The 27725-nt window shown below is 46.9% G+C and overlaps 1 protein-coding gene across 2 annotated transcripts in view; it reads right to left on the minus strand.

The window, feature by feature from the left end:
* The window catches only part of LOC8037007 (rho GTPase-activating protein 23), a 52119-nt gene that overhangs the window by 16205 nt on the left and 8189 nt on the right, over positions 1-27725 (minus strand). Inside the window, exons 3-16 of one of the 2 annotated variants that reach the window (XM_029980947.3) lie at positions 25096-25233; positions 24512-24548; positions 21803-21980; positions 21616-21670; positions 19406-20399; positions 18010-18081; positions 14928-15036; positions 13995-14058; positions 13300-13416; positions 13126-13203; positions 12180-12377; positions 7533-7719; positions 2176-2324; positions 664-966 (exon numbers count right to left, since the gene is read on the minus strand). In XM_029980947.3, the coding sequence (XP_029836807.3) occupies positions 664-966; positions 2176-2324; positions 7533-7719; positions 12180-12377; positions 13126-13203; positions 13300-13416; positions 13995-14058; positions 14928-15036; positions 18010-18081; positions 19406-20399; positions 21616-21670; positions 21803-21980; positions 24512-24548; positions 25096-25233 (2679 nt within the window). The remainder of the gene's footprint in view (positions 1-663; positions 967-2175; positions 2325-7532; positions 7720-12179; positions 12378-13125; positions 13204-13299; positions 13417-13994; positions 14059-14927; positions 15037-18009; positions 18082-19405; positions 20400-21615; positions 21671-21802; positions 21981-24511; positions 24549-25095; positions 25234-27725) is intronic. The other variant, XM_029980956.4, reaches the window with a different exon arrangement.

Consider the following 27725-nt stretch of genomic DNA (forward strand, 5'->3'; position numbering starts at 1 on the left):
GTGCGCGTCTCGGTGCCGCCGCACGCTAGCATCGCTCTCATTGTGAAACGCCGCTGATGCCTCGGAAGCTGCACTCACGGCGACGCACACACAAACTAGGCAGTTCTATGTGAACCAGCTAGACTCTGTTTCGGCACAACTTTGCAAAGAGCGAAAGCCACGGTCCCCTCGAGCCAGTCGGAACGACAGAGCGAGGCACTTTTTGGCTCTCCGCGGGAGGAATGGGCTCTAATGATCTGTCGTCGCGTGCCTCGCTTCGACGCTCCGATTGGCTTTCCGGGGTCGTACTCGTTGCCCTCTGCCGAGTTACAGTAATAAAAGGTATAGTAACAAAGTCACAGTCGCTGACGAGATGAAACGGCAGAGATTCTAACGGCCGATCTCCGGTATGCGCTCGTTGCCTTTCACCGTGCTTTGACTACATGTGCACGCTCGAGGTTTTTGAGACGCCCGAGCCTTTGTCGGAGTTGGGATGTTCCCGTTGGAGGCGGGACAAACGTAACTCCATCCCGCTGGTGGACACGGAGGTGAAAAGGTTTAACGTTCGTCTTCCAGGGAGCATTGATCCAGCAACACCCCGCGACGGAGATGCGCGAGTTCGGAGCGACCGCGAGAGAGACGGAAGCCACAAAACAAGAGAAAGAGAGAAAGACTGAAACCCACCAGTGCCCTGAGGGCGGCCAGCCGCTGGGCCCCCTGGGTGCCCCTGGCGGCGGCGATGAAGCGGGCGTACCTGCCGGCCAGGGGGTCCGGCAGCTGGCGGAAGAAGGCCTTGAGCAGGCTGGAGACCACATGTACGTCCCCCCAGCGGGGGTCCCCCAGGTCCAGCTGGTCAAGTCCCCCGTTGGCTGCCGCCGAGAGGGCCGCTACCGCCGCGCTGTTGCCCGGGATCCGGTACACGCCCACCGTCTCCAGGCCCTTGGCCTCCACCACCCGCGTGCACAGGGACACCAGCCAGGGCACGTACTGGGGCGCAGAGTGGGAGGGAACAACCAATGGGGGCGGTCACTCCCGTCCGACAGGTGAGAAGCACCACATCGACTTCCTTACGGTCCAGAATTTTATGTTTTTTGACCCCCCCCCCCCTCCCCCCCCCCCCCAAAAAAAAGAAAACAATTACCGTATTTTCGTGATTCTAAGCACCCCCCCTCTATTTTCGCGAAGAAATTGGGAAAAAATTTTGCATGCGAATCTAAACGCCCCCCTATGCAGAGGCGCGTGGGCTCATGACGCCCGCGCGCCTCTCCAGTCCGGCTGTGCTAGCCGTGCTCACCGTTGCTGCGTTCCTACACTACACGACAGATGGCAGCACAGAACGTCAAAAACCGGTTGAAAGCAACCCTAATAACACTATCAGCATGTTGTCACGTGGGCCTGGTATCGGCAGCGCTTGGCAGTTTCACTTTCGTGGACATCGCGGGTGGGCGTTGCTTTGTTTGGTGTCAGTTGTTTGACAGCCCTAACGAAGTGATGAGTTCGAAGAGGGCTGCCTACAGCTCGAAGTCCAAGCGATGGTTCAAGCAAATGTTATCTCTCGCACCCGTCTCGTCGTCATGTCGCAGTGAAAAGGGGGGGGGGGGGTCATTCTAGATTTTTCGAATCTAAACACACCCCCCCCCCCCCCTTTGGGCATCGCAATCGGGAAAAAAAGGGGGTGCACAGAATCGAGTAAATACAATAACATAATATTTTTGTTCCGAAAAATAATTGAACAGAGCCATGAATGCGGCGTGCATTTCTCTCTCCACCTTTTTCTCTCGTGCCCCTTCTCAAAGCCCGAAAACGCACATCTATATGGGCAATAATGTGAATGTGACAGTTGAGAAACCATACTAACCGAGAATGTACCGACAAAGTTCTACTGTATTGCTTCGTTACCAATAGCAGCAACTGTTTTGAGTACATGTAGCGAGGCTACTTCCATTTATGCCCCTAATGGCTGCACTCAACTATCCCTTGTATTGGTGACATTTTACCGCTATTACAGACTAAGCAACAGTGTCCCAAATAGCGCAGCCAGAATGATATTCCAAGCGAAAACCTTTCGTCTGTTGCAAACTCCAAGGTGCTTTTGAGAGTCGACAGCATTGAGCTCCAAGCCTAACTGCATGTCTCAATTCGCAGAAATGTGCATTTTAGTGTTTCGTCCGCATGCAACCGGGAATAGGGACCCACCTGGTTGTCCAGGGAAGGAGGGCACTCGTGCAGGGGAACCCCGATGCTGTGTCCCTTGGGTGGCAGGGATGCCAGGGAGCCGTGCAGCCTCTTCCAGCTGTGCACCACCTTGCCCCGCCACATGTGCACCGCCTTCAAGGAGGGCTCGTCTGCATTACCAAGAAAGGCGCCACGCCGTGCCGCCGTTAGGAACCGAGGCGGACCAAACCGCAATAAGACACTCTTCGTTGCCGTAAGGCTTCGGCAAGAACCCTCGCCGCAACCTCAATCGCAGTGATGCTCTTCTTAGGGCTAGAACTTTTGAACTCTTGACATCTTATACCAACTGCTAGAGTCAGTCTAAGCATTCGGCATAACATAGCCTATTTTTGCACCATGAAAAAAAATAGCTTTGCCCCAATAAACAAGTGGGACATGGCTCTATTCTCCTCTCGCCCCTAAACTCCAGTGTTGGGTAAAGTACAAAGTATGTACATCAAGTAAAGTAGTAAGTACACCAGTGCAATGCACTTGAAGTAAAGTACTATAAATTAGGGGTGTGCAAATACTCAAATTGAATTCGAATTGGATAGAAAGTTCCCAAATAATTTGACTCACGAATCGAATTCCTAGTATTCGGTCACTCGAATATTCAATATATTCAACCAAAGAAGCGTGGTCGGCGCGAAGCTGACAAAAAAGCCGTTTTTTTCTCCCGATGTAAGCACAGTGATGTTAGACCATGCGACAAACACCTCTTGGTACTACCATTCCACAAAAATCTAACTCACAGGTTAGAAAAAAGAAAAGTAACTAATGTAGATTTACTCACGATCGTGACACAATCTTCCCTTGAATCACAACCGAAACATCCAGTTTGCGCCACTTCCAGAGAGGAATTGTTGGGAAGCCGGAATTCCGCGCCATGCCTAATTCTTTTCATGTGTAAAGCCCCTCGTTTCAAATTGAAGCGCCGATGTAAAACACACTTGCCGCACTCACAGAAATCGGCGACTGCACGATCACAGAAAGAAAACCATGTTAACCCCGCCGATAAAACCAGCAGAGTTATCGTTGCCATTCTTTTGGAACCGCAAGCCGCAAATTCTGATTCGAAACTGAACGGAAAAATAGTGTGCCTAGATTTGAGAGGGTTTCCAACCATTCGATAGCCGCGTTTGAATTACGAACTGTGAGAAGGTGACGAAAAGACGAAAGCGTTGATCGGGATCGGGCAGGCAGGGCGGGCGTCGTCGCTCTTCTGTTCGCTCGCCTTCTTTCCACGCAACAACACAACACATGAGCACTTATGACCAATCTGCGCTGGAGCCGTCTGCGTGGTTTGAGTTTCGCTTGCTCCCTCTTTTAAATCAAGGTTTTTTAAAACAGGATAGATGGATGGAAAAATGGATGCATAGCGGCAGTTGGACAGGTGACTTGTGCCCCCAACCACGTTTTTTTTTTTCTTACTTTATATTATATTGTTTAAGCCTGTTTACTCAGATTTAACACCTATCTGTTTATTTATGTGAAACAAAATCCCTGGTGCCCTTTTTTTTCCTTAAAATGGAGACCAAATATCGCAAAATGCCCCTTTTCGCGGTGTTAGGTTGTGCTTTTAACGAGAAAAAAAGGCAAGCTTGGCTGTAACTTTTTTTTTTTTTTGTCAAGTTTAGGGTAGATAGATTATGTTCATTCCATAAAGTTGGATCTTCAGTGCCGAACGTCCAACAGCATCTGTTTTTTTTTTTTTTTCACCTGAACTTTTTTACATTTTAGCTTTTGTTTTGTACAAGATGCATATTCTGCACCAGGCGTATACTCTGCATATATAATAATCTTATTCGCAGCACACTTTGAAAAATCCTACAAATAAGAGCACTATTCAATATTCATTTTTTTTTTTTTTTTTCTTGATTCGATTCGGTATTCGATTCGAAAACTACTATTCGGTATTCGCACACCCCTACTATAAATACAATGTACTTTCAAAATAAAGTACAAGTTTTTTCATTCCCTTAAAGGGGCCCTGCAAGGGCCCCTTTAAAGGGAATCAACTGATCCTGAGCACACTGCACTGATCCTGAGCACGCTTTATTTTCAAAGCTATAGGCAAATTAAAATTACAAAAACAAGCAAAAAATAACCTCCTTCATGATGCCCTTGGTTGCTTGAGTGGCTGTGAACTAGAGGAGGGGTAGTGAGCTCAGCGAGCGGTCATGGCTGCCGCACTCCGTGTTGACAGCTCGAGAGGGCGCCACTAAAGCATGTTCTGGTTAGGCTGTATGAAGCGGGCAGCCAGGGCGGTTCGCATTGCATTTGCTGCGCGATTAAACACTAATTCAACATGACACTTCATTGGCCACAAACGACAGCAAACACGGGGTAGAGATCAGTTCAGAACGGGAGCCACTTCGTGCTGCCATACCTGCCAAAAGGCTAAACCGCAAGCCAAAGCTGCTCGCCGAAGGCTTTGGGAATGCTTGGAACCGGTCGGATCCTCCAGTCCATACGACCGCAGCGCCGCCGCGTACATCCAGGACCTTTCTACGTTCGCCGTTCGTTCGTACCTGATCCCACTACAGTCGCCGACCGATTATTTAGACTCCGATAATTCGGACCTGTTTGATATTTCGGACCTAAACGAGGAACTGCGACTTACCCCATAGAAATAGTGCATATTCACGACCAATGTTTCAGACAGCTTGAAGTCCGAAAGTTTGATTATTCGGACAAAATTGTGGCGAGTGATCAGCGGGAAATGCCACCGAGACGCGGCCATTTTGAATTCTATGTTGGCTTCACATGGATTGGGTTGGTTCGGCAGCGATACTTGAGTACTCCCGAGTCCTACCGCTAGGTGACGCTATGCTAGCCCTTTTTTCCATTTAAAGGGACAATGAAGGCAATTTCGGAGATCTTTTTGGTGATTGAACTGGGTTCCAGGCACGTCTCAGGCCACGTTGCCCAAATTTCAGCCGAAACCGGCGCTTGTGTGCCGCGCAAATCAATTAAACAGTCGCGGTAATAATCATACCGGGATCGACTGGGGCGACGCCCCAAGAGTTGCGGGAAAAGCCAGGAGAAGCGGAGCTCACGTGACCGATGCGGGGCCAAGGAGCGCGACGTCACAAGAGACGCGTCAGCGATTGGTCGAAACGAGAAACGTGCCCTAGGTCACGTTTTGGTTCTCGATTTTTAGAAATACTGTTCTAATTTCCGCTTGAATAACCATCAAAAGTATAAATCAGATCGGAAATGATTACTAAACCGTAAATAAAGCAGCATCATTGTTTTTTTCTTCGCTACGCCGGACGCGAAACCGGCAACGAGCAACTATGGGCCAACAAAATAAAATTAAAAAAGAACACGGTACTTGAAGGATTTTGCAAAATGGTAGCTGTAGATGGCTGTTCTAACGGTCGACTGAAGACCAGTATTCGTTCGGGCGACGCTAGTTTTCACGTGTGGGCTGCTGTTCGTGTTCTTTGACGACGAAAGGAGGAAGTCCGCGGAGAAACCGGATCCCGGAACGCTGCCGCTTTCCCTTCGGCATCTCCCCCGCGTCCGTCTTTCGGCATGCGGACCGCTCGTTGCCGGCTGGGCGGTCTCCGTCGGGTGATGGCAGAGGCCGCCACACAGGTACTCCCGTTCCGTTGGTGTTTGGTCACTGAACAGAAGCTCAAACTCGCTCGCGAGAGCAGCATTCGTCCATGTTGACAGAGTCGGCGCAACGACCGCGCCACGGCGCCACCGCGCTGTAACCAGAGTCTCGATCTCCTAAATACTACCAATACCGACTATTCACACTTGACGTCACTCCCTACGTCACCTCCGTTTTCGGAGGCCCAGAAACGAGACTGGAGATGGTTCAGTTTCGGTTTCTTTACTTCTTTCGTAGGCACATAAATACGCATCATAAATGTCTACGAAAAATTGGGCGGCATGCTATGTTCCCAAGAAGCATTAAAACACCATTTAAAAAAATTAAATAAAATCGTCTTCATTGTCCCTTTAACTGCACGTCATCATCATCATCATTATTTTTTTGTTTTTGTTTTGTTTTCTTCCATTGTTTCTTCGCGCCTCCGCCCCACTTTCACGTCGCCAGTCGCCATTTTGTGCTCTTGGATTGGCGCCTCATCTCGTTCTGACAACGCTGGCTTGGATGTCTGCTCTTGGATTGGCGCCCCATCTGTTCTTCTGCCGCTGCGATCTGTCGTTAAGAAGCGTAGAAAGTACTCAACCATAACGCTAGAAAAGAAGGCAGCGATTCTCAAGCTAACAAAAAGCTGCCGACCGCAAACGGAGGCGTAACCTGAAGCAAGGCACTATTTACGGCTTTTTTAAGCCCATTCAGAAGTAACAAAGGCAACTTTTTCAATCTGCCGATTTTTCGAACTGCTCTATTATTCGGACGTTTTTTCGGTCCCTGCGAAGCCCAAATAATCGGTCGGCGACTGTACCCCTTTCTCGTATGCGCCACCTTTTCCACCGCTTGGTGGCGAGTTTGTCGATGGGTCATATCTTGTTTCCGTACTTTCTAAACTGCATTTGTTTCTTTTCTCTTTCGCAGTATCTTACCGTAAACTGTGGCGGCAAACGAAGAGGCTTCCGCGGGATAGGTGGGGATGCCTTCCGGAGTTGGAGGTCAGGCTAGCAACGCACGCCGCAAAAGTGCGCAATCAGACCCTACCCGTGACGTGCAATGCGATCACCGAGCAAGCGCGGAAGGTGCGGTTGATGCTGTCATTTGCAAAGTGCGAGAATTCAATGAACCATGCCGACAACGTGTTTCAAGAACGTAGCAGAGATGACAACGGGACTGACATCATCAGTGCGGACGAGTCAGTCTAGTCGCGGACAGAGTAAGAACGACAGGGAACAGCTTCAGTTGTCCCGCCTCCAGCGTGAACTTCCTAGCTCCGATAACACCTCGGCATCTCATGCACCTTGCACGTGCATGCGCAGCCAAAACACGCCACAAGGCATTGATTGCATGCTGGAGGTTGGGCTTTCGAAAAAAGTACTTTGCTATTCTCACGTGTTTGCAGTAAAATGCGCATCTAAAAATCTTCTTCTTTTTTGCAATGTGGGCGGGTCGACTTACAATCGAGTCAACTTACAATCATGTAAATACGGCAATCTCTTGCCACAATGGGACCACTTTCGAAGTGTGGGAATAAATGCACCGGTCAAAGGGGCACTCCAGGTACCGTAGATCAAACGCGGCACGAAAATGTTTGCCCGTTGGCGATCGTGAAGTGTGCAACATAAGCGTGTCGTTGTCGGGCAGAAGCCGAGGGACCGCCGACGAAGAAGTAATAAACCCGGCAGGCGGCAACGCGTCCTAGGATCTCCATTGCGCCGGGACCCACCTCCGAGGGAGGCCCTCCGGGACTTGACCCTGGGCGACCCGCTGTTGGGGGACCTGTGCCTGAATGCCAGCTTCTTGACCGGCCGCACCACGGGCATGGGCGACAGGCGCCCCTGGCCGGCCGAGGAGCCCTGCTCAAAGGCCGCCGCCTTCTCCAGGACGCTGCGGTCGCTCAGGATGTCCTCCACCTGTGAAACGTCAGAAAAAGCGTGGCGAGGAAGACGTTCGGCCTGGAGGAAAAACACTGCATGCCGGCCTTTACACAAGGATTCACAATGCAGACTCGAGAATTAGGAGCTCCGTTCGCCACTTTGGCCAGTTACGATGCAGACCAACATTGTGTGACGTGCAATTGTATAACGGAAACCAATACTGAATGATCAATGTTAAAACATGCCAGATTAACGGTCGTTAAGTACTCGCCAAACTGAGCCTCCTTTCACGCAACAAGGATGTAAGAAGCCATTTTAAAGCGAAGCTACTCCCCATCAACAAATCTGGTTTTAACACGAGGTAACACAAAACCTGACACAAACTTTTTGTTGATTGTTTTTTTAATGGTAGTGGTGTCAAGTAAGAAGGTCTGGTACTATGTAAAGTACCTTGAAAAATGTTTGTGCTTGTTTTACAAATACGGTCACGTTTTATTAATATGAATGCCCTGCTATACAGACAAAACTTTCCGAGAACAAACTTGCTAGATATGTTCATCTTGCTCTCGTTATTACGGACAACTCATGTTACATACAATTTTTTGGGAGTAACAAAGGTGCCCAGATTAAACGGACACAACCGTAGTGACTAATGTGCCAATGGACATGGTGCATGCCTCGCACACCCCTGATCAGCAAACGGCGGTGCAGCACTCGCTTGTGCCACGCGTCACGCTCGTTCGCACAACGATGGTTGTCTGTAGAGTAAGCTCTAATTAATTCAAACTCCAGGAAGCCGAGAATTTTGTCTGAAATATCAAAAATTCATCTAAATATGAGGCAAGATAACATTATGATTTGCCATGTGGATGGCTACATATATAAAGCAGGTATTTTATTATTTCTTCTGCACAGACCTGCTAATCATAAGCAGGTACTCCACACATGAAACATTTGTGAAACATACAGTCGAGCCCGGTTATATCACACCCGGGTATTTCGAATTATTGCTTATATCGAACAGTCCAAACATCCCCTTGAAAATCACATGTAATAGTATAGGAGCGTTGTCTTTTTGTATCGAACACGGAGGGGACACTCGATATACAGTCAAACCCATTTATTACGAACAGCAGAAAACACTACGATCAGTTCGATATAGCAAGTAGTTCGAAATAGCAAAAACCCTTTACAACGAACTTCCACGATGCATTCGTTGTAAGGCGAGAGCTTCTCTCTCCTTCTCATCTATTCACTTCCGTCTTGTAACACCGCTCTAAAACATTTTTTCTTTTCCTTTTTTTTTTTGCAGCAAAGTTTGTTTTTTAAGCTTATCTCCTCTTTTTAATCGCTTCTCTTCGTGGGCAAACGCTTTGGGATGAAAAGATATTTTTTTGTGCGCACGTGCATGCAGAGAGTATTTTTTAGCTTTCTTTCCCTACTGAATCGCTCCTCTTCACTCAATTTCGTTGGCAACTTAAGCTTTTGGAATTTTCTTTCTTTCCTAGCTCCTTTTTGGGGGAAGGGACAGGCTAGAAGATGATTGTTTCCTCGTTTTTGGAAGCCTTCCCGGGGGGAAAAGTTCAATACAGCCAATATGTTGTTCGTTATAAAAAGTACTTTTTACATGCAGTTTTATTTAAATTCTCCGTAACTTCGATATCGACAATAATTCGCTGTACGTGGGTTCGTTCTAAACGGGTTTCACTGTAGCGAACTAAGCACGGCGGCCCTTCGCTTTTCCCCAGGTCAGATTGCGCCCGCGGAGCACAAGCTCGTGATGCCGGGCTGGCAGACCGCCAAGCCAGCATACGCGCACGGGGATACTCAACAAAAAAAGCAGTTGCAAAAAAAAAAAAAAAGAAAGCAACGGAAAAAGAAAAAAAAAGTGGAGGATGGCAAAAGCAAAGGGAAGGGCACGCGCAAGCGTAGGGAGAGCCAAGAGTGTTCCTTCGCCTCAAAATAAAATACGCAAAAAAAAAAAAAAAAAAAAAGAAGTTTTCTTATACACGAACTCATCTCTGTTACATCACGGCGTGGTGGTGGCGCGTCGGAAGCACTTCCGGTCCGGGGCTGTGGGCGGAAGTGCCCATCTGAGACGTGTATTCCTGCGTTGTTTTGAAAGGAACCAGACAAGAGCCTGCCTTCTTGTCAAAATGCTGCGACTGGGGCTGTACCAAAAGGGTCGAGAAAGGTTTGAAGGTCAGTCTTCATGAGCTCGGTTCGTCCGAGAACGTGGATATGTGCCGTGAAAAGGGAAGACCAGACGCCATCGGACCACGATTGCTTGGATGGGAAGCATTTTGGGTTGAACTCATGGGTACTTGTGGTCATCAGATTTATTTGTTTTGTTCCAAAATGAACGCCGGAAAACCGTCAAGTTGTACGGACCACCTGCGGATTACGTTCAGTGCGTCTTCAAGTTCAAACGGCCGCTTGACTGTTTAAACTGCCGTCTGCTCTTTCAAACGCCTCTGCTTGTCGTCTGCTCTTTTAGAGGACACCGGCCCATAGACCAAACGTGGGCCCGGCACTTGCGATAAGAAGTAAGTGCAGGCCTCAAAAGACTTAAGTTTGAAGGTTGGTAAGCAGGCTCGACGTAAACAATAGATACAAGGAGATGTTGATCATTGTTACCAGTGGCCGTCACCGACTTGTTACGCCTAATTCACTTCGTTAGATTCTGCTTGCGATTTTCAGTATCGACGTCGACCATCTCAGCTACGGTTCACGCTTTTGCAGTCCGAGCGACGTCGCTACTGAAAATTGCGAGCGAAATCTCGTCGTGTGAATCAGACTGTAGCGTACACTCTGCGGCGTCCACGCGGAATGAATCACCGCAAGTCAGATTATTCACGCGATGTTTTGCAGTGTAACGAGCCTCGTTAATTTCGCCGACGCTGCTCAAGTAGTCAGACATCGTTAAGAGGACGTAGAATCAACAATTCCAACACGAAAAGGAACGTAGGGACTCACACCGAGGCCGACAACATTGCATTTCAATGGTTTGTTTATGGGCGACGGCGAGCTTCTTGCCCACACCCCCATCGCGCATGCGCGGCGCCGGTGGCGTCCGCTAGGGGCACTTCAGGCACTCCGGTTTGTTTGTAAACATGAGCTGGTGTATAGTCGAGTGTGTCAACAACGGTTTAGAAATCACACTTCGAACGCCTTATCTTCGTTTAGCTTTTCCTTCCGCCGTTTTTGCTTTGCGCGTTTTTTTTTGGGGGGAAGGGGGGGGGGGGGGGAGGGGGGGGGGGCCTTTCTTTTTTTTTTTTTTGTTGCTTGAATTTAGTGAGGTTTCTTTTTTTGTTTTAACTTTATTCTATGGATCGAGTGTTTTTGTTTGTTTTTATACAACTTGCTTTTTCTGTTCTTTCATTTTTTTTTTTTTTTTAATTCGTGTTTTGTCGCTGGTGATGTGTGGAGGTCGCGAGCGCGTAAACGATCGCAAGCATTGTGGCGTAAACGCGGCGGTGTTTGTGATCTTTACCAGCTAAGCTCTACGGTATTTAGCGACTCTTAGTGGCTCTATTTGGTGAGGTCCCGCTTGTCGCGGCCTTCTGTATTAGCAGAGAAGCGTGGGAATTTCAACTGGAGCTTAAGTTAACATATTTTTGTATATCAAATTATCGATATATCAAACTATTTTACGATCCCCTTTGAATTCGATATATCAGGGTTCGACTGTATGAGATAAGTTTATTTGTCTCAAAAAATATCATAGAATACCTATCATGGACTGTTTAAACAGCACACGACAATTCAAATCAAAATTAAGTTTGTTCATCCGGCAAAAATGTTGTCTATTGTGGACTATTAGCCTCATTGAGCACATTTCTTACTAAGCACCGGTGGACCACAGAGAAGCAACAACCAAGGAAGCAGGCTGCGAAGAGTGTTGTTTCTCGCTTGGAAAGAAACGTGCCCAACGGGGCCGCAAGGACATGACATAAAGTATGAATTACACAAAAACGCCGTTCAAATTAAGAGGCTTTTAGATACATAAAAAAAAAAACTGGGACAACCCAAATTTTAAAATTTGTTTGAATTAACCTGAGGGATGAAATATCAAACTTTAGATTATTGTGAGCCTACCGTACGTACTTGTGAGATGTGCAAAGGGCAAGTTTTATTAAACCCCCAAACCGTTTTGGACGAGCATGGCTCGTCAACGTGGAGCCGTCCCCAAACCGTTCAGGACGAGTATAGCTCGTCTGCTTTCCCTGGTTCACATACTCAACCGTTTGGGACGAACCAGACTCTCTCATAGCTTTGTTTGCGGCTCTGCCAACAAACGGCAGCATTGCATCTTTAAAAAAATTTTTCCCATCTTGTTTGTGGCTAGAAACTTGATTTTGAAGGCAGCAAATGTAATTTTGAAGACCACAATAAAGCAGTTGAGGGTAAGAAATGTCCCAAAACTAAAAACGGCTAAGGGGTCAAGCGCTGCGGAATGGGTCCCAAAGGCTGGACCTTGCGCGTGCCGTGCCCACCTCGGAGTCCTCGTTGGTGATCTGGCGGAGCGCCTCCACCCACTGGATCATGTTGGAGTGGTTGTCCGCCTGGAAGAGGTACTCCGTGCCAGACTCCATGCGCAGCCGAAACACGTGCTTGCGCTTGGTGTAGTCCCGGGCCACGTCGCTCATGGACGTCCGCAGGGACAGGTGCGACCCTTCCCCAAAGTCTATCGTCTGCCGAGGGAGAGAGGGCCACGTGCCGGCATTAGGGCAGCATCGGAGAGTGGCTGAAAAGCCGAAGCGAAGTATACTGCAAGTACGGTGCAATCCACTTACAATGATAACAGATATAATGATGTACTGCTTATAACGATCAGTTTCTAAAGTTTCTAGACTAGAAACGCTCAATTTCTACTTTAGATACAACTATAAACGGTTATAATAACTGAATTTTTCGGGTTTTCTTGTTATCATTATAAGAGGAGTGCACTAGCGCTTTGGCAGGGGAGCGCTGAAAGGAACACTGAACTCTCAAGAAAAGCCTTTTTAGGGGCCTGGACAGGATATGAACGTCACAAAATAAACATTCACAAGAAAAAATTAATTTGTAGTGCCATAATTAGGTTGCCAAAATGGAAGCATGTCGTGGAGTTGTTCTTCACTCAAAATTAGTCTCACGACGTTAAATATTGCACTAAAGATCTTTCTTTCCCGGGAGAGTTCATCTTGCGAGACATATCTGTCCTATCCGAGCACTCTTTAAAAGAAAACTAGCACATAAGCAAAAACGATTCTCATCCCCTGCTTTCTAAACCGGGAAGCCTAAGCCAGAGCGAAGAAAAACTTGCTTCGTGGTCTCTCCAAAGCCTGCTTTATTTCACTTTGTTTCTCATAAGCGCGACCGAAACTCGCTTGGCACCTTGCAAGCAACCTCGCACATATCCTGCCATGGCCTGTTCTGCACAGAAAAAAAGAAAAGCACCTTCCGGTCTTTTAAGATGTAAACCTTGTCTCCTCTCAGCACCAGCCAGACGGGCCTCCAAGACCGGTCGCTTGACCTCTGAAATAAACAACGAGTGCACCAATGCCACGTCTTCTGGACGTCCCCGACAGCAGCTGTAACCCGTCTTCCACAAAAACGGACGCTCCTACGCACCTTGCCATCCACAAGGACCGTCTTGCAGGCTAGCCAGCCCTGGACGTCGCCCGTGATTTCCGGGTCTTCCGTTGTCCCGTTTTTGACTTCGCTGGCTTGGGACGGCGCGCTTGATGCCTGGATACGGCAAGAAAAACAAAAAACAGACAAAATTTTACTCTGTGCAGTTATGAACAGGGTTGCCTGCTTTTGCCATTGACTTAAAAACACGGCCGAGCATATGCAGAATATCGTTTTGAGAGACTTGAAACTTAGGACGAAGGTTACCGGAAATTTTATGCGCTGTGCGGCATAGAGTTTTAGATCGCCTTATGCGTAAGTACTGCGCAGTTGAACGAAATGTAGACTTTGGTAATTCAAACTTTCGCTGTCCCGGCATATGCAATCAAAAAGGCTGAAGTAGCAATAAAAAAGAGAGCACATGTCTTACATTTCATACTTCTGTACTTTCAACTAACCTTAAGCACCGCTGTTTGCTTCTTTGCTCGATTTTCTCAGGTTTTACGTATTGAGGCAGCACCCATAGGAAATCGGCCTCAATGAGCTTTTTGTTTTCATCTTGGCAAAGTGAACACCAATTTATTACACCAAATTTGACCAAAAATAAATGGCAGAAACCAGAAACCCTAGTTACGTCGCCTGGTCAATTTCTGTTACTTCAAACTCGAAAGGAAGAAAACAAAAATAGATTTCACCTTATCTCCAAAGAATGCCTTTAGCTTTTGAATTCGATGAGATCCACTTGGAGTTGATGATGTGCTTTGACGAACAGAAAGAAAGAACAGAAAAAATTAGGAATCATTTCCAAGCAAATAGCACAGCTAAATGTATTTGCGCTAAAGCTGCTTTTCGAACAAGGAAATCTAGCTGAAATTACGAGCCATTTTGCAAGACAGGACCTGCATACCATCGCATTGACTTCTAAATGCAATATAATACGGGCAGAAACCAAGAGAAAAAAGGAAAGGAGAGCATGCAGGGACGTCAGTGCCACGAGCCCCGACTGGAATGATTAGTGGGTAGACGTAAAGCTAACTGGCCTTGTCTCCGCTCGTCCTTCGAACGCGTTCCAACGCGTCCGATGAGCGAGTATAGGGAAAAACAGCTAGATTTGCCCGTCCACCTACAAATCATTCCAATTTGAGCTCCGTATTCGGACGTCTCCACATGCTCTCGTCTCCTCGTCTCCCTCAATCGCTACCCGCACAGCCATGTTGCGAGCCTTTAAGTGCAATTGGCGCTCCATGAAGAATGGTCACTCAAACTTGCACCACAACAAAAAATCTAGAAACCAAATGGCACACAATAAGGAACGTAGCCACGGCAGTAAACTATTCAGGTAATCCACAATCAAGTGGATCCATAGCACCGCCAGATGATTTCGACATCCAGTGAAATTATTTGAGAAGCCTGATGCACATTGTGACCCAGCTATCCAAGTCACCGAAGTGTACACATGGAACCGAGTGAAGCTACCACGCAATACGGGAAAGACGAGGAAGCCACAACTGAATGAAGCCCTAAGAAAAAAGCTAAGCATAACAGAAAAGAAAACAACGTGTCCACCGAGTGCTTGATAGAGGCGACCTAAACTTCCTGACTGGGCGATAAATGGACGGTGGGCCCACCTGGAAATGGAGTGCTGCTCATCCTCGCTGTGATCAGACTCGAGGTGCAGCCGTTCGTTGGCGGTCGCTCGTAGGTAGGAAGTTCGTCGGGCGGGATGGGCCTTGTCCTCTGCGCCAGCAACACGTGCACAACCGTCAAGCGACGGGAGGGCGGGAAGGCACCCCCCACACAAGGCAAAACTCCCGACAGGCATGTACGTCGACATTATCTGTGGCTTCTAAAGGCCCCTTCACACTCTTACAACCGAGAACGACCAAGAGAGACGAGACTTGTTGAAGCCTCTTATAATTTCCTAGGACAAGAGAACACACACTGGCACCCTGGCGCCATCTATGTGGTGACCCTGGAACTGCATTTTACAAGAGCGAAAGTTTTGCGGGATTTCCAAGGTCAAATGTGCGTAATACCTATAAAAAAGGCTTGTTTATATTGTTGACAAAAGTTTTTCGAGCCAAGAAAGAAAGGATAATGCGCGAGAGAAATAGAAAATATGCCGGACCGCCAAGTTTACACTGCTACCCAATAGATGGCGCCAGTGTGTCCTCTCGTTGTAAGAGGTCTCAAGGTGCCAGGTTCTAAGAGGTCGCAAGAGTGTGAACGGGCCTTAAAGCTTTTAAACTAGGCTCCTTGGTATAAAGGAGGCCCTGGCGATAATTCCGACACTTTTTATGTGTTTACTGCCCGATCGTCTCTTGTTCCCACGAGAGCGCATAAAATAAACTTGAGGCAGACCTCCTGCTCACTACCTAGGAAAGGGAAATAGTAATGCGACGGGCACACACACAGGACTGCATTGTGTGGAGGCATATTCCCCTCAATTGGCTCACTTTCTGTTTGATTGGTAAGTTGGACAGGCAATCATTTGTTTAGATTAGAACTGGTGCGAGTTTTATTTAAAATGGCTCTTTGGCAAGTCACAGTCGCAAAATTATACTTCAAAAGTCGCTTCAGCATCCCTCTAAGGGTGAGACGTACATAAGCAGCACTTTTACCCAGAGAATTATAAAATTGCAAGACCCTAGATCATGAGGTGTTAAAGGGGTTATGACACGAAAATTAAACAGATAGATTATTCTTGAAATGGAATGTTCATAGGCTATTTAGTACCGTATTTACTTGCGTAATCCTCGCACTTGCGTAATCCTCGCACCCCTAATGTGAGCCGCCAAAAATTGGATTTTCCTTTTCCTCAAGTAATCCTCGCACCCCCAAAACTGCAGCAGCGAAAGTCACCTGCTCGCGAAACCCGCATGATGCGTGCGCTTTCCACCGCCCGCATTTCTCGGCGCCGCGCCGCTCCGTTTCGCTAGAGTCCTTTAACGCGGTGAAAGCGAATTATTGGAGAGAGCACGGCCCCTAACGAGAGACGTTCGGCGCGGTTTTATTCGTTCATGCTCCAAGCGCCCTAAGGCGCCCTAGGCAGCCTAGCACCATCTCTCAGACGCTAGTCACACTGTCGTTGAGCCAGTTTCGCAAGCGTGCAACTAAACGCCGTTCGCACAGTCCGCGGTCGTCACGTCGCCTACGACGACCAGCGATGCTAGGACTAATTTAGACTGAGGTCGTTATCAGCGACGTAGGTAAATTTTAACTCGGACTGTGTTTCCAAATAAACCTTGCTTTGTGTTGAACTTGTGGTTTTAATGTTAAGGTAAGTCCTGTATTGGTAGTTCTCAAACCTTGTAGGTAGCTGCCGGCGCAAGAACCCCAATTTGCAGCCGCATCGCGTAATTCTTGCACCCCCCAACTTTCCATTGATTTTCCGCAAAAAAAGTGAGAGGATTATGCGAGTAAATACGGTATATACACCAAGTTACACGATTTTTAGAGCTCTGATAATTGCAATAATCAGATTACGAATTTTTATAATTTTGATCTGGCGACCAGGCAACACTGCCCAAGTTAGTCACACCACGGTGTCCATAAATCATGTGATCATGAATGCTCTCATTCTAGGCGCCCCCATGATCGCCCAAGCTCTCTCACCGCAGTATGATCAAAACCGCTCACGCAACTCTGTAATCTGAACGCTATTCTCGCTCTCGCCCCCGGCCTGTTGACCTTCCACCCTGCATGCGCATGCGATCTTGGACTACGGTGACCACGACGAGTTCGTCCATAACTCGCCGTCGCTGGAGCTGGTTGCCAGCGGGTCGCAGTCAAAATGAACAGCTTTCAACATCTCTTTCACTCTAATCGCTAAAGCGATCAATGTCAAACACTTTGACAAGGCGAGCAATGCCGTAGACGTAATCGTCACGGACCGCATGCTCGAAACGCGGAAGGTAGCGAGGAAGCTGAAGCTTGAGATGCCAAGTGAGTCAAGTCTGAGTGCATGCAAGGTGACAATGCTCCGCCCAGATCCGCCCCTCCGAAGGACCCGCATATAAATCGATTCATCCACGAAACTATCGCACCATTTTCAAAACAAATTTAGCAGGACTATAGGAACATACAATGGGTCCTAGCAGCATTGTTATCCCATATTTTATTTTTGGCATGTCATTACCCCTTTAACCACAATTCAAAGCAATTTAGAAATTACACAAAGCATTAATGATCAATTGGGATACCAAAATTGCTTGCTCATATATCTCAGGAAACATGCATGCAATTCCTCCAGGACCCCATGCATCACGCCAAAATATATACCAATTCATAAAGGGTCGGCAGATTATATTTTTCTTCTTATAATTACATGCTTGGGGCGCGGGAACCAGATAGGACAAATGGTATGCAGGGATTTCAAACAGGCCCCACCAGATCCGATTAGGTGCTGATGTATAGGATGCTACAAAAAAAGTGAGGCTATATGTAAAAGACCCATTCTTGCAAATGGTTGTCCTCTGACTGCCATTTCTCTTGTTCTCCTTTAGCAACCTCATTTCAGTTCTCATGTCAGAGCCCTTTCAACAAAGTTCCGACATTCAATACCCATGCAAAAACGACCTTCTTAAATACGTGCAGAAATCATGAAATCCCCCATGCACATGCCACCTACCGCATTAACTGCCTACAACATCGTCATGAGCAGCCACTGACATCAAAACATGCATGCTTTACCAGTTAATGAAGCATTACCTTTCGAACCATTTTTTCTCCTATACACAACTGCTGAGGCATCATCAGACGTCACTGAGATATAACCATCCGCTGCAAAAACAGTTAGAAAAAGAGCTTTGCTGTAGTCATTGAACAAAGCACTGGTTAGCAACAAATGACATGTTCGAGCTTCCTCCACACAGCACAGAAAAACCCAAAGTTCCCAGAGATCAGTATCCCCTGACATATTGCTGTATGGGCTTCTGAATTTACCACAAGGTAAGAAATTGCAAAAGTGTTCAGAATGTCTCCTGCAGAGAATGAAAGGAACTACTAGGTTCTCAGCCGTGAGTGCACAAAAAATTTGTTACTTAAATATGGAATTTTGGTAAAAATGTAGAGGGGTGGGTTTGCATGTATCATGCATACATGTCTTGACAAGTGGTAGGTGACATTTGGCACAGTGGCCTCTGAAAGAGGAGGTTCCTAGGAATGTTAACTTCTTCCTATGTGTAACCAGACCAACTGACAGAATGCCCAAATACAGCTACATACCAGGGGTCCCACACGGCACAAGGTCAGTGTTAAAACATCCCGTAACAGGGCAACACAGCTGTTCTGTTACAGTAGCAAAGAAAGTCACCACCAGGCACAATGGCAGTTAACGAAAGCAATGCCAAAGTACACACCAAATGCTCAAAATTCATGCAAAGTAACCATTTGTAAAAAAGAAGAAAAAAACAATGTGATACAACACTCTCAGTTACAAAATCCCATAGAGAAAAAGGATTAAACAATTATTACTGCGCATAGATGGGTGAACACCCGACAAGTCAAGCTGCTTGGATAGCTTTTTTTCTCAGTCCCCACCATGTTCATACATGGTAAATAAAGCTATTATTATTATTATTATTAAAGAATCGCATGTTTATCGCAAATATCCGATGCAATTGGTAGACCCAAGACTAAATGGAACCAAAGATTCAAAATGAACTCTCAACTTAAATTTGTTTTAATAAAACTAGATGTCAGTGCTTTAAACTTGAGGCACTGCCAACACTGCATAGCAACACTTGCAAGATGCCATTTTTTCTCATAAACTACATTGCAGGATTTCAGCTAGCTAAACACAGGCCACTGAGAAAAGAATTGCTAAGGAGGTCTCCCAATGGCATCTAACCATAGAGAGTCCAACACCGTTGTCTGAACCCAGGATGGATGCTATCTCAAATTTCACAAACAGCTCAGTCCCCCAAGCTAACACCAGAGCCGATGCGGCACGTGCATGCTTTCCCAGATGCTAAAACCTTGCGCCGATAGCCTTATAGTTGTGCAAGAAAACCGGAATCAGCCACCGCACGTCGGGGCAAACCGCGTCACACGTCCAACACCGGCAATAGCAACCACAGCCGTTGCCAACGAAAAGCAAACTCACTCTGGTAGGCTCCGCCCTCTTCCAGTCCGACGTCCTCTGCTCCGTCCGCATACTCTGAGAGCGTGCTTTGGTCTGGCAGCGACGCAAAGGGTCGCTCTTCCCGCAGCGGACTGTCGGGCGACCGATCGAACGAGGGCACCCGCGATGTCGGCGAGGACAGGGGCAGCAGCCGGTCGTAGGCCCCGCCCACCGACAGGGAAGACGTTTCCGAGGCAGTTTCCTTGCGCCCTTCCCCGTCCATCTCCTCGAACCGCGCCGCGCGCACCGACACAATCGGCACGGGGCACCCCGATGTGAGCCGTGCCAGCTCACTCCGGTACAGCTTCATCCGCTCCAGCGAGCGCGCCAGCAGTCCGCCGGACTCGAAGAGATGGAGCCGCTGCGCCACGAGGTTGAGGGACGACTGCTCCGGCAGTGCCGTCTGATGATGCTGGACTGCCGTCGACATTGTCGTCGCTGTCGTCGTCGCCGCCACCGTCTGCTTGGGCTCGCCTTCCTCCACGCTGCCAATGCCGCTGTCCGTCTGCCCGTGCCAACCGTCATCTGACCTCGGTGCAAACCGCGTCTGCCCGCCGAGGCATGTGGGCACGCTTGTGCTCGGCGGCATTTTGATGCCCGCCGCGCCGCGACGCGGGTCGTTGCTGCTCGCGTTTGTGCTGGCATTGTTGGCGCCGTACGACGGGTAGCTCAGCGACATCGGCTGGGATGTGAGACCAAATGCGGTGCCCTCTATCGTCGGCGCGGTCGTCGTCGCCGTTGTTGCGGGTTCGGGGTCAAGGCCAAAGAAGAGGCGGCGTGCCGGGTTGACCGGGCGGAAGTGTGTGCCAGCCAGGCAATGCACGGGGGAGGTGGGTTCAGAGGCACCGCAGCGGGAGAGCGCGGACGTGTTGGCGAGGGTAGTGCGGAGGGGAGACGTCTCGGCGCGGGTGGTCTCCGCCGACCAGAGGGGCTGTGGCAGGCGCCGCACGGGCTGGTAGGCCGAGCTGGCGAAATACTGCGCAAGAGAAGGGGCATTCGCAGTCAGTGCTTCGTCCTCGGCAGATACTCGAGTTCAAGATTAAAGTTTGCAATGCAACGACGTGATGACGATTGCGAGTCTAAATCAATGAACCCTTAAAGGCATGCATCCCATCTTCTACATGAGCAGGTGCCGCAACCGGTGCGCAAGGAAGCAAGTTCGATTTGGTAGCAGTCGGTGCTTCGTCCTCGGCACATATTCAAGTTCAAGATTAAAGTTTGCAATGCAACGACGTGACGCTTGCAAGTCTAAATCAATGAACCTTTAGAGGTGTCCGTCCTGTCTTCTACGCAAGCAGGTGTTGCCACCGGTGCGCAAGGAAGCAATTACGATTTGGTAGATACTAAACGGGTGCATCCGAGTGCCTGACACCTTTGATAGTTGGAGAGCACAAAAGGTGTACAGACGCAGACCAATTTTTTGGACTTCGCAGGGACCGAAAAAAACATCCGAATGATAGAGCAGACTGAAAAATCAGCAGATTAAAGAACTTGCATTCATTAGATCTAAGCGGCTTAAAAAAGCCGTAAATAGTGCCTTGCTTCAGGTTATGCCTGTGCGCCTTGTTTCAGGTTACGACTCCGTTTGCGTTCGGCAACTTTCTATTAGCTTGAAAATCGCTGCCTTCTTTCTGCGCTGCTTAGCGACACATCGCGGCGGCGGAAAAACAGATCGGCAACGACGTCCAAGCCTGCAAAATCCGAAAACACAATTCACCGAGACTGGATCGAGATGAGAGGAAACAAGTACCCGACTGCAATGGCGAATGAACAAAGCAAAATGGTAACAACAATGATGGCAATAATGACACGCGATTAGAGAAAGAAAAAACCCATACAGCGTCACTAGAGGTAGGACTTAGCAGTACACAAGTAGCCCTGCCAAACCAAGCCAATCCATGTGCAGCCAACACAGAATCTAAAATGGTCGCATCTCGGTGGTGTTTCCCGCTGATCGCTCGCGACGATTTTGTTCAAAAAATTTAACTTTCAGACTTCAAGCTGTTTACAACATCGGTTGTGAATATGCACTAAACCTATCGGGTAGGCCACGGTTCCCCGTTTAGGTCCAAAATATCAAACAAGTCCAAATTATCGGCGACCGTACCTCGAGAGTGTAAGCCGGCGAGGCTTCGCAGTGCAAGTCTATAATATATGTGAAAGGTAAAAGTGCAAAAAAAGTGATTCCATACCAATTGCAGAATATCGTCTTCCTTCGGCACGACCAGCAGCTGTAGTGAGGGGCCACTGGGAATGAAGAACACACAGCGTAACTTCATACAAACATCGAGAAGGACACTACAGCCCAAAATCCATAAATTTCCCCAAAAAAAACCGAAACACAACAGTGTGCAACTGGCCGCGGGACAAAGTGCTCACCATTTGTGTATGAGCTCAATGACCTGGCCGTACGAGCGTCCCGTCACGGGCTGACCGTTGATGGAGACTATGCGGTCGCCAGTGACCAGGCCTGCCCGGTCGGCAGCGCTCCCGGGACGCACCTCCCTCACAAAAATGGTGTCCATGGCCTCCTGCTTGTGCTGGTCCCACGTCGGGTCTGCAACACACGCGTCCCCCTCGAGCACACGTCAACTTGTCGGATGCGTGCCGAGTTGGCGTTCGCAACCCCGTGCATGTGCCTTCCGACCTCGTTCACACGTGTGAGCCTTAAGGGGGGACACTACCCAAAAAAGTAAATTTTTGAACCACCTGTCTGATTTAAATTATATTTACAGGGCTTGTTTCTGTTGATGTTGAGAACATTTCTGCCAAATTTTGTTAACCTGGGTGAAATACAAAAAAAGCTGCAAATGTTCAAAGATGAAAGTGGGCGTGCTTGCGTAGGAAAACTATCGTTTTGAAATTACTAATAAATTTGTCGTTTTCATGTGTTATATTGCATTAGGACAGTTCAGAGCAGATAACTATGGAGCTATATTTCTATGTTATACCATCTTTCATGACAAAAAAGCCACATAAACACAAATACAGTTTCTTAGATTTCCACCCTTTGTCCAAAATTTTTGTTTTTGAGCATGAAAAATGACAAAAATAAAAAAATAAAAGCTCATAGTTATCTTCCCCTTTAAGTTTCACCCCAGAAAAACTCATAAAAATGAATCCAAGTTATGTAGTAACAAAACAATAGTTTTCCTCCAGTGAAACTTTTGCCAGAAAGGGGAATGGAGAAAAATGCGTTCAAAGTGCTCCAACCTCTACCTTTTCTTTAGTGTTGGTGGACCGAAAATAATTTATAAAAAATTATGCAGTACAATCTAATGAAACTTTCTGGGCATACCCTCTAGATGTTTGTGAATGTAAATATGAAATTTTTCAAAATGAACTTTTTTTGCAGAAATTGTTTTTTCTGGGTAGTGTCCCCCCTTAAGACAGGCTCACACATACAAACAGCATTACCTCAGTGCTCAATCAACACCATGAAACCGCACTGATGCATCACTGTCTCGAATGCAATTAGCAGTGATGCAACGGTGCACCGGTTTTGTGCTCCGATATACCGTAGAATACCGCACATCCGCCCATTCCACATTAAGCGCCCATATCCAACTTTTTTAAGATCTGAGAAAATATGCACAGTACATTTATATGTAAAACTGACGACCGGATAAGCTCCCATCCCCCATTTTATCGTTATTATCTCTATATTTTGAGAGGGCGCTTGCCCAGTATTTTACGGTAGCGCGAAGATCGGCGATTTTTCCACTGCCAAATTAGCGATACAATGTGTGTGCGAGTGGGCCTTTTGTCGCCGCGTGTTGCAAGATATTGTAGAATGGCACCGAATTAGCCCGAGTCCCAAACCGCTTCCCGTCTAAAACGCCAACGTCGCCTGCTTTGCCGGAGTCGCGAAAAGTTTATTGGCACAATGCACGGAGCTTTTCGACTCGGTGACTGTTCAGTTCCAAGAGCTATACCCTGCTCCACTTTAGGTGTGAGCGTAGCAGAAGCTGCAAGAGCGAGCTCCGGGCTTTCGAAGTACTTGCCGAGCTAGCACGCTCGTGCAGTACAGGCATTGTTCGGGGTGGCATGCTTGCGCTTGCAGCTTTGACTTTTTTGTAGAGGATAAAGTGAAACAAACAATAGTGCATGTGAAAGAAGGACAAGAAGAAGAATCCTTGACAATGATTCAAGGAGGTTGAAGCCACCTTTGGTTCAGGAAGTTAGGACAACCTGCTGCAGAACTTCAAGCTGCTTTTTGTCTTTCACCGGGCAACTGAGAAACAGTTCTTACTATGCTCTTTTTAACCTTCAACGGGAAGAATCGGCCAAGCCAATTCGGCGACAAGAACTTGCCATGTAACATCACGCTCTGCATGCTGCTGCGCCCTATCGTGACCTCATGCAATACCCTGCCCTATCATCTTGCCTGTTCAGCTTGGATATCTCGGATCATTTTGGAGACATCCTGATCCTGGTGAACACAATAATGAATTTTATCACAATGTTTATGTAGTAGACAACATAGCTGTTTATTTTTTTTTTAGCTCATTACCCGGGTGACTTTTTATCAATAAAATTTAAAAACGCACATTCAACACCACATTGTAAGTTTATAAAAAATTACAGCACATCCAGTGAACAAACTGATTTATGCAGCCCATAAATTGATGGAACAATGCAAATATTCACCCACTACTTCTTAATCAAACAGTACATAATCTTAACAAAAACCAAAAGGCAGCCTCCAGACACGAATCAAACATTCTACAATGGGTGACGGAAACCTTGCAAAACAATCCATTAATTGTATTAAAAAACCAAAGACCATACAAAAAAAAAAAAAATTTTGTTTAAACTTTTGTTGCGACTAGTACTTATTGAACAAACAGCCCGACAATCCCAACCACTCCATCACAAGGCATTCCGTCAAAACAACTCACACTCACGAATATTACTGCAAAGCGACATACGTTTCGTTCGAGACAGCAAATCCGGTAGCGTAATCCTGTCACGCCCCACCGCTACGAATTCAATGTAGGCCGTGCAAGCGAGCATCCCTTCCCCATTCCATGACGAGAGAGAGAGGGAAAAAGCATGACGTCGGCGACGAGGAGAAGTCCCACTCACCTACTACTGTCGGGTGCTTCCCTGCCAGTCGCGCCGCCTGGGCAAATAGAAGAAGAGTGTGTAACTACGTGCGGTCCCAGAGCGTACACAAAGAGACAGCGTCATGGCACGAAGCCAACGACCTTTCAACAATCAGCCTTCCGAGCCAGTGGCAAAGCAAAGTCTTCGGCAAATGCGTTGGCGGGAAAGCGCTGTGCCGTTCTGCTGAGGCTCCTTGTTCTTGTTTTTCCGGCACAGTCCCACATCAATGTAGGGCTCGAGGAACAACGACGTGCACGAGGTACGAAACAAAGCAATGTTCGTCATACCAAATGAAGACGGAGACACTTCAGCGTGTCATTCCATGTGCTCGACGACATATTCTCAAGTTAAGATCATTTTCCGGCCTTGTCCAGTTAAGTCGAGCAAGTTCGACAAGAACCGGCCACATTCATGTCATCGAACCAAGATGAAACTGTCTGATTCGGATTGGTTGGTTTGAAAGGGCACGCGTGCGTCACCTTGAACCGACCAATTGGATAGCGTGAGCCACGTCGAAATGGTTGATTAAAAGGAAGTTGAAGGAATACAATGGGGGGTCTCACATTGACAGTATCTGGCGGATAGACCACAAAGTGGCGCAGGGTGAAGCCGAACCCGCCGGGGCCCTTTTCCAGTACGACCGTCCTCAGTCCGTGCCATGTCTTGTCTCCGGGGGCTTCGCTCTTGCTGTTGGGCTGTTCCTGCAGCGAAGACAAAGGGGACACCGAAGACCCCACTGCAGGTTATCCGCAGGCCGCTCCCAAAAACGTTGTGCGCTGTCATAAGATGTCGGGAAAGAAGTAATGCTTCTGCAAGATCTGTGAATCTAGTTGTGGAAGAAACAATAGGCCTTGGTACAGATACAACTGGCGTTGCAGTATGATTGAGGAGGAGGAGGAGGAAAGAAGGAGGGAGAGGAGGAGGAAAGAAGGAGGGAGAGGAGGATTGAAAAGGAGAACAGAAGGAAGGGGAGGGGGATTAGAGAAAGGAGGAAACTGGGAAAGAGTCCCCAAAAAATTTGCTGAGAAAAAAAAAAAAAAAAGAAAAAAAAGAAGAGATTTGCGGTTGGGGAGGTCTTCCGGCTATTTGTGGTGGGGAAGCAGACAATTTGGAATGCGATATCTTCTTTTCACGTGCTTAGGGCATTCTAGCAGAGTTAGAAACTCTGTTTCTGAATGTCCGACTAAACGCTGGTCGCTTATTGTTACAGGTAATTAATGGGGTTAATATTTTTAATACCCTCTACTCAGCTCACCGTGGCGATTTGTAAGCGGAATAGGAACAACCCCTTTCAAATAAGTTTGGGAAACAAATTTTTACCCAGGATTGACCCAATCCCGAAGAAACTATAATTCCCGTTGTGAAATAAAATAACAAAAACAACCCAAATTCAACATGCTAAAAAGCAGCTCTACGAAATCAAAACCATTAATCTAGTAGATTCTTGAATACCTAAAAAAATAGGCCCAATGTGAAGAGTGCACGCTGATTGCTCCTGGGCTTCCAAGCGTAAAAATAAGTTCTAAATTCGATCACTTAACGGAGTATTGATGACGACACACGTTACACGTTTTCAAATCCCAGCCAAGAAAAAAAATGCAGAAAGTTTAAGCAAGATAAAACAGGTCCGAGAAAGCCGAACTGCTTCTATGCTCTGGGCCCTCCAAGAAAACACTTCAAGAACGCCTGAAAAGAAAAAAGATGTGTTTTTAAACAATCTGGTTGGGACACACGTGATGTTTTTTTTAAACAACCTAATTGAAAGACGCGTTTAAAAACAAATTTTAAGCGAAAAAAATTTTTTTAGAGCAATATTGACGGCGAGAGATTTATTTGAAATTCTGCGTGCAAAGTCAATGACGTCATGGGTCATTCTGGAATGACCATCTCGGTCGTGAAGGTAAAGTAGATCCACCCTCCTCCCCGCGCCCGAAACGCAGAGAGAAAACAAGTGGAAAAGAGGTGACTGCTGACTAAATTGCGTCTCGCGTCGTCAATATTGCTCTAAAAATTTTTTAATTTTTTTGTGCAAAATTAGTTTTTTGACAAATGTGTCCCACCAAACTGCTAAAAAAAAAATTCTTTTCAGAAATTCTTTAAATTAAAGACATAAAAACAGCACATGTTACAAGCTCTATGTCTCGGTTAAAAGACGTGTCCTTTGTAGGTTGTGGCTTACATGCAGCAAAACTGTTCCCCCAGTACTGAAATACAGAAAGCATATCCACATAGAATTGTAATGTGAAGGAAGACTGATTTGTAATTGCTATTACAAATTACATAAAAAAATTTTGTTTTGTCCTGCAGTCATAGAAGTGCAAACAAAATACAGGGAGCGTCTGTGTATGCCTTTGTTACAAGAGAATTCGTTACCTTTTGAAGGCCAGCATTGATGCAAAGACAAATTCTATGGTCAAATAGTTGATTTCAGTTCTAGACTAAATTAATTGGCAATGTCACCAGAACTGGGAACTTGGACAGGAAATTTTTGGGTAAAAAATTAGGAACTCTTTCAAAAATGCCATTTTTTCCCACAATCTACAGGGTGTTAAAAAAAAAACATTTACAGGGTTTCTTTTTTCACCGCTAAAATAAACTATGCATGGCTGACTGCACATTCTCTGTCAAAAGCTAGCTCTAGAGGTCTAAACAAGATGCCAAGGTTTCGGCACAAACCAATATTTTATTCAAAAGTTATAAGTGATTTTCTGAAAACTTCAATGGAAAAATGGGGCCCGTTTTCGGTTTATGGCACCATAGAGCATCATGTATTCGAGATCTCCGTCGGCCACCATTTTCCCATTGACATATTCAGAAAATCATTTACAACTTTTAAATAAAATATCTGTTCACTCCGAAACTTTGGCATCTTGTTCGGACCTCTAGCGCCACCTTCGGGCGGAGAAGGAGCGTTCACTGATGCGTAGTTTATTTTTGTGATGAAAAATAAACCTGGAAATTTTTTTCTGGGAGAACACGAACATGCATTATTCAGACAGCCTTAAAAGTCAGAAAAAGGAACACACAGTTGTCATCAACACAAAGACAGCAGCGCTTACTACACATGAGGAAAGCACGGCCGGATCCATCCATTCACTATTAACGTCCGCTCCGCTCCGTCTCATGTCACTGACTAATGGCATTCGCACTACGCCGGGTTTGTCTCCAAAGATAGCAGAAAAGTAGAAGTAGT

The sequence above is a fragment of the Ixodes scapularis genome, unplaced genomic scaffold (assembly GCF_016920785.2).
Source record: "Ixodes scapularis isolate PalLabHiFi unplaced genomic scaffold, ASM1692078v2 PGA_scaffold5__190_contigs__length_132052651, whole genome shotgun sequence".
NCBI lineage: Eukaryota > Metazoa > Arthropoda > Arachnida > Ixodida > Ixodidae > Ixodes > Ixodes scapularis.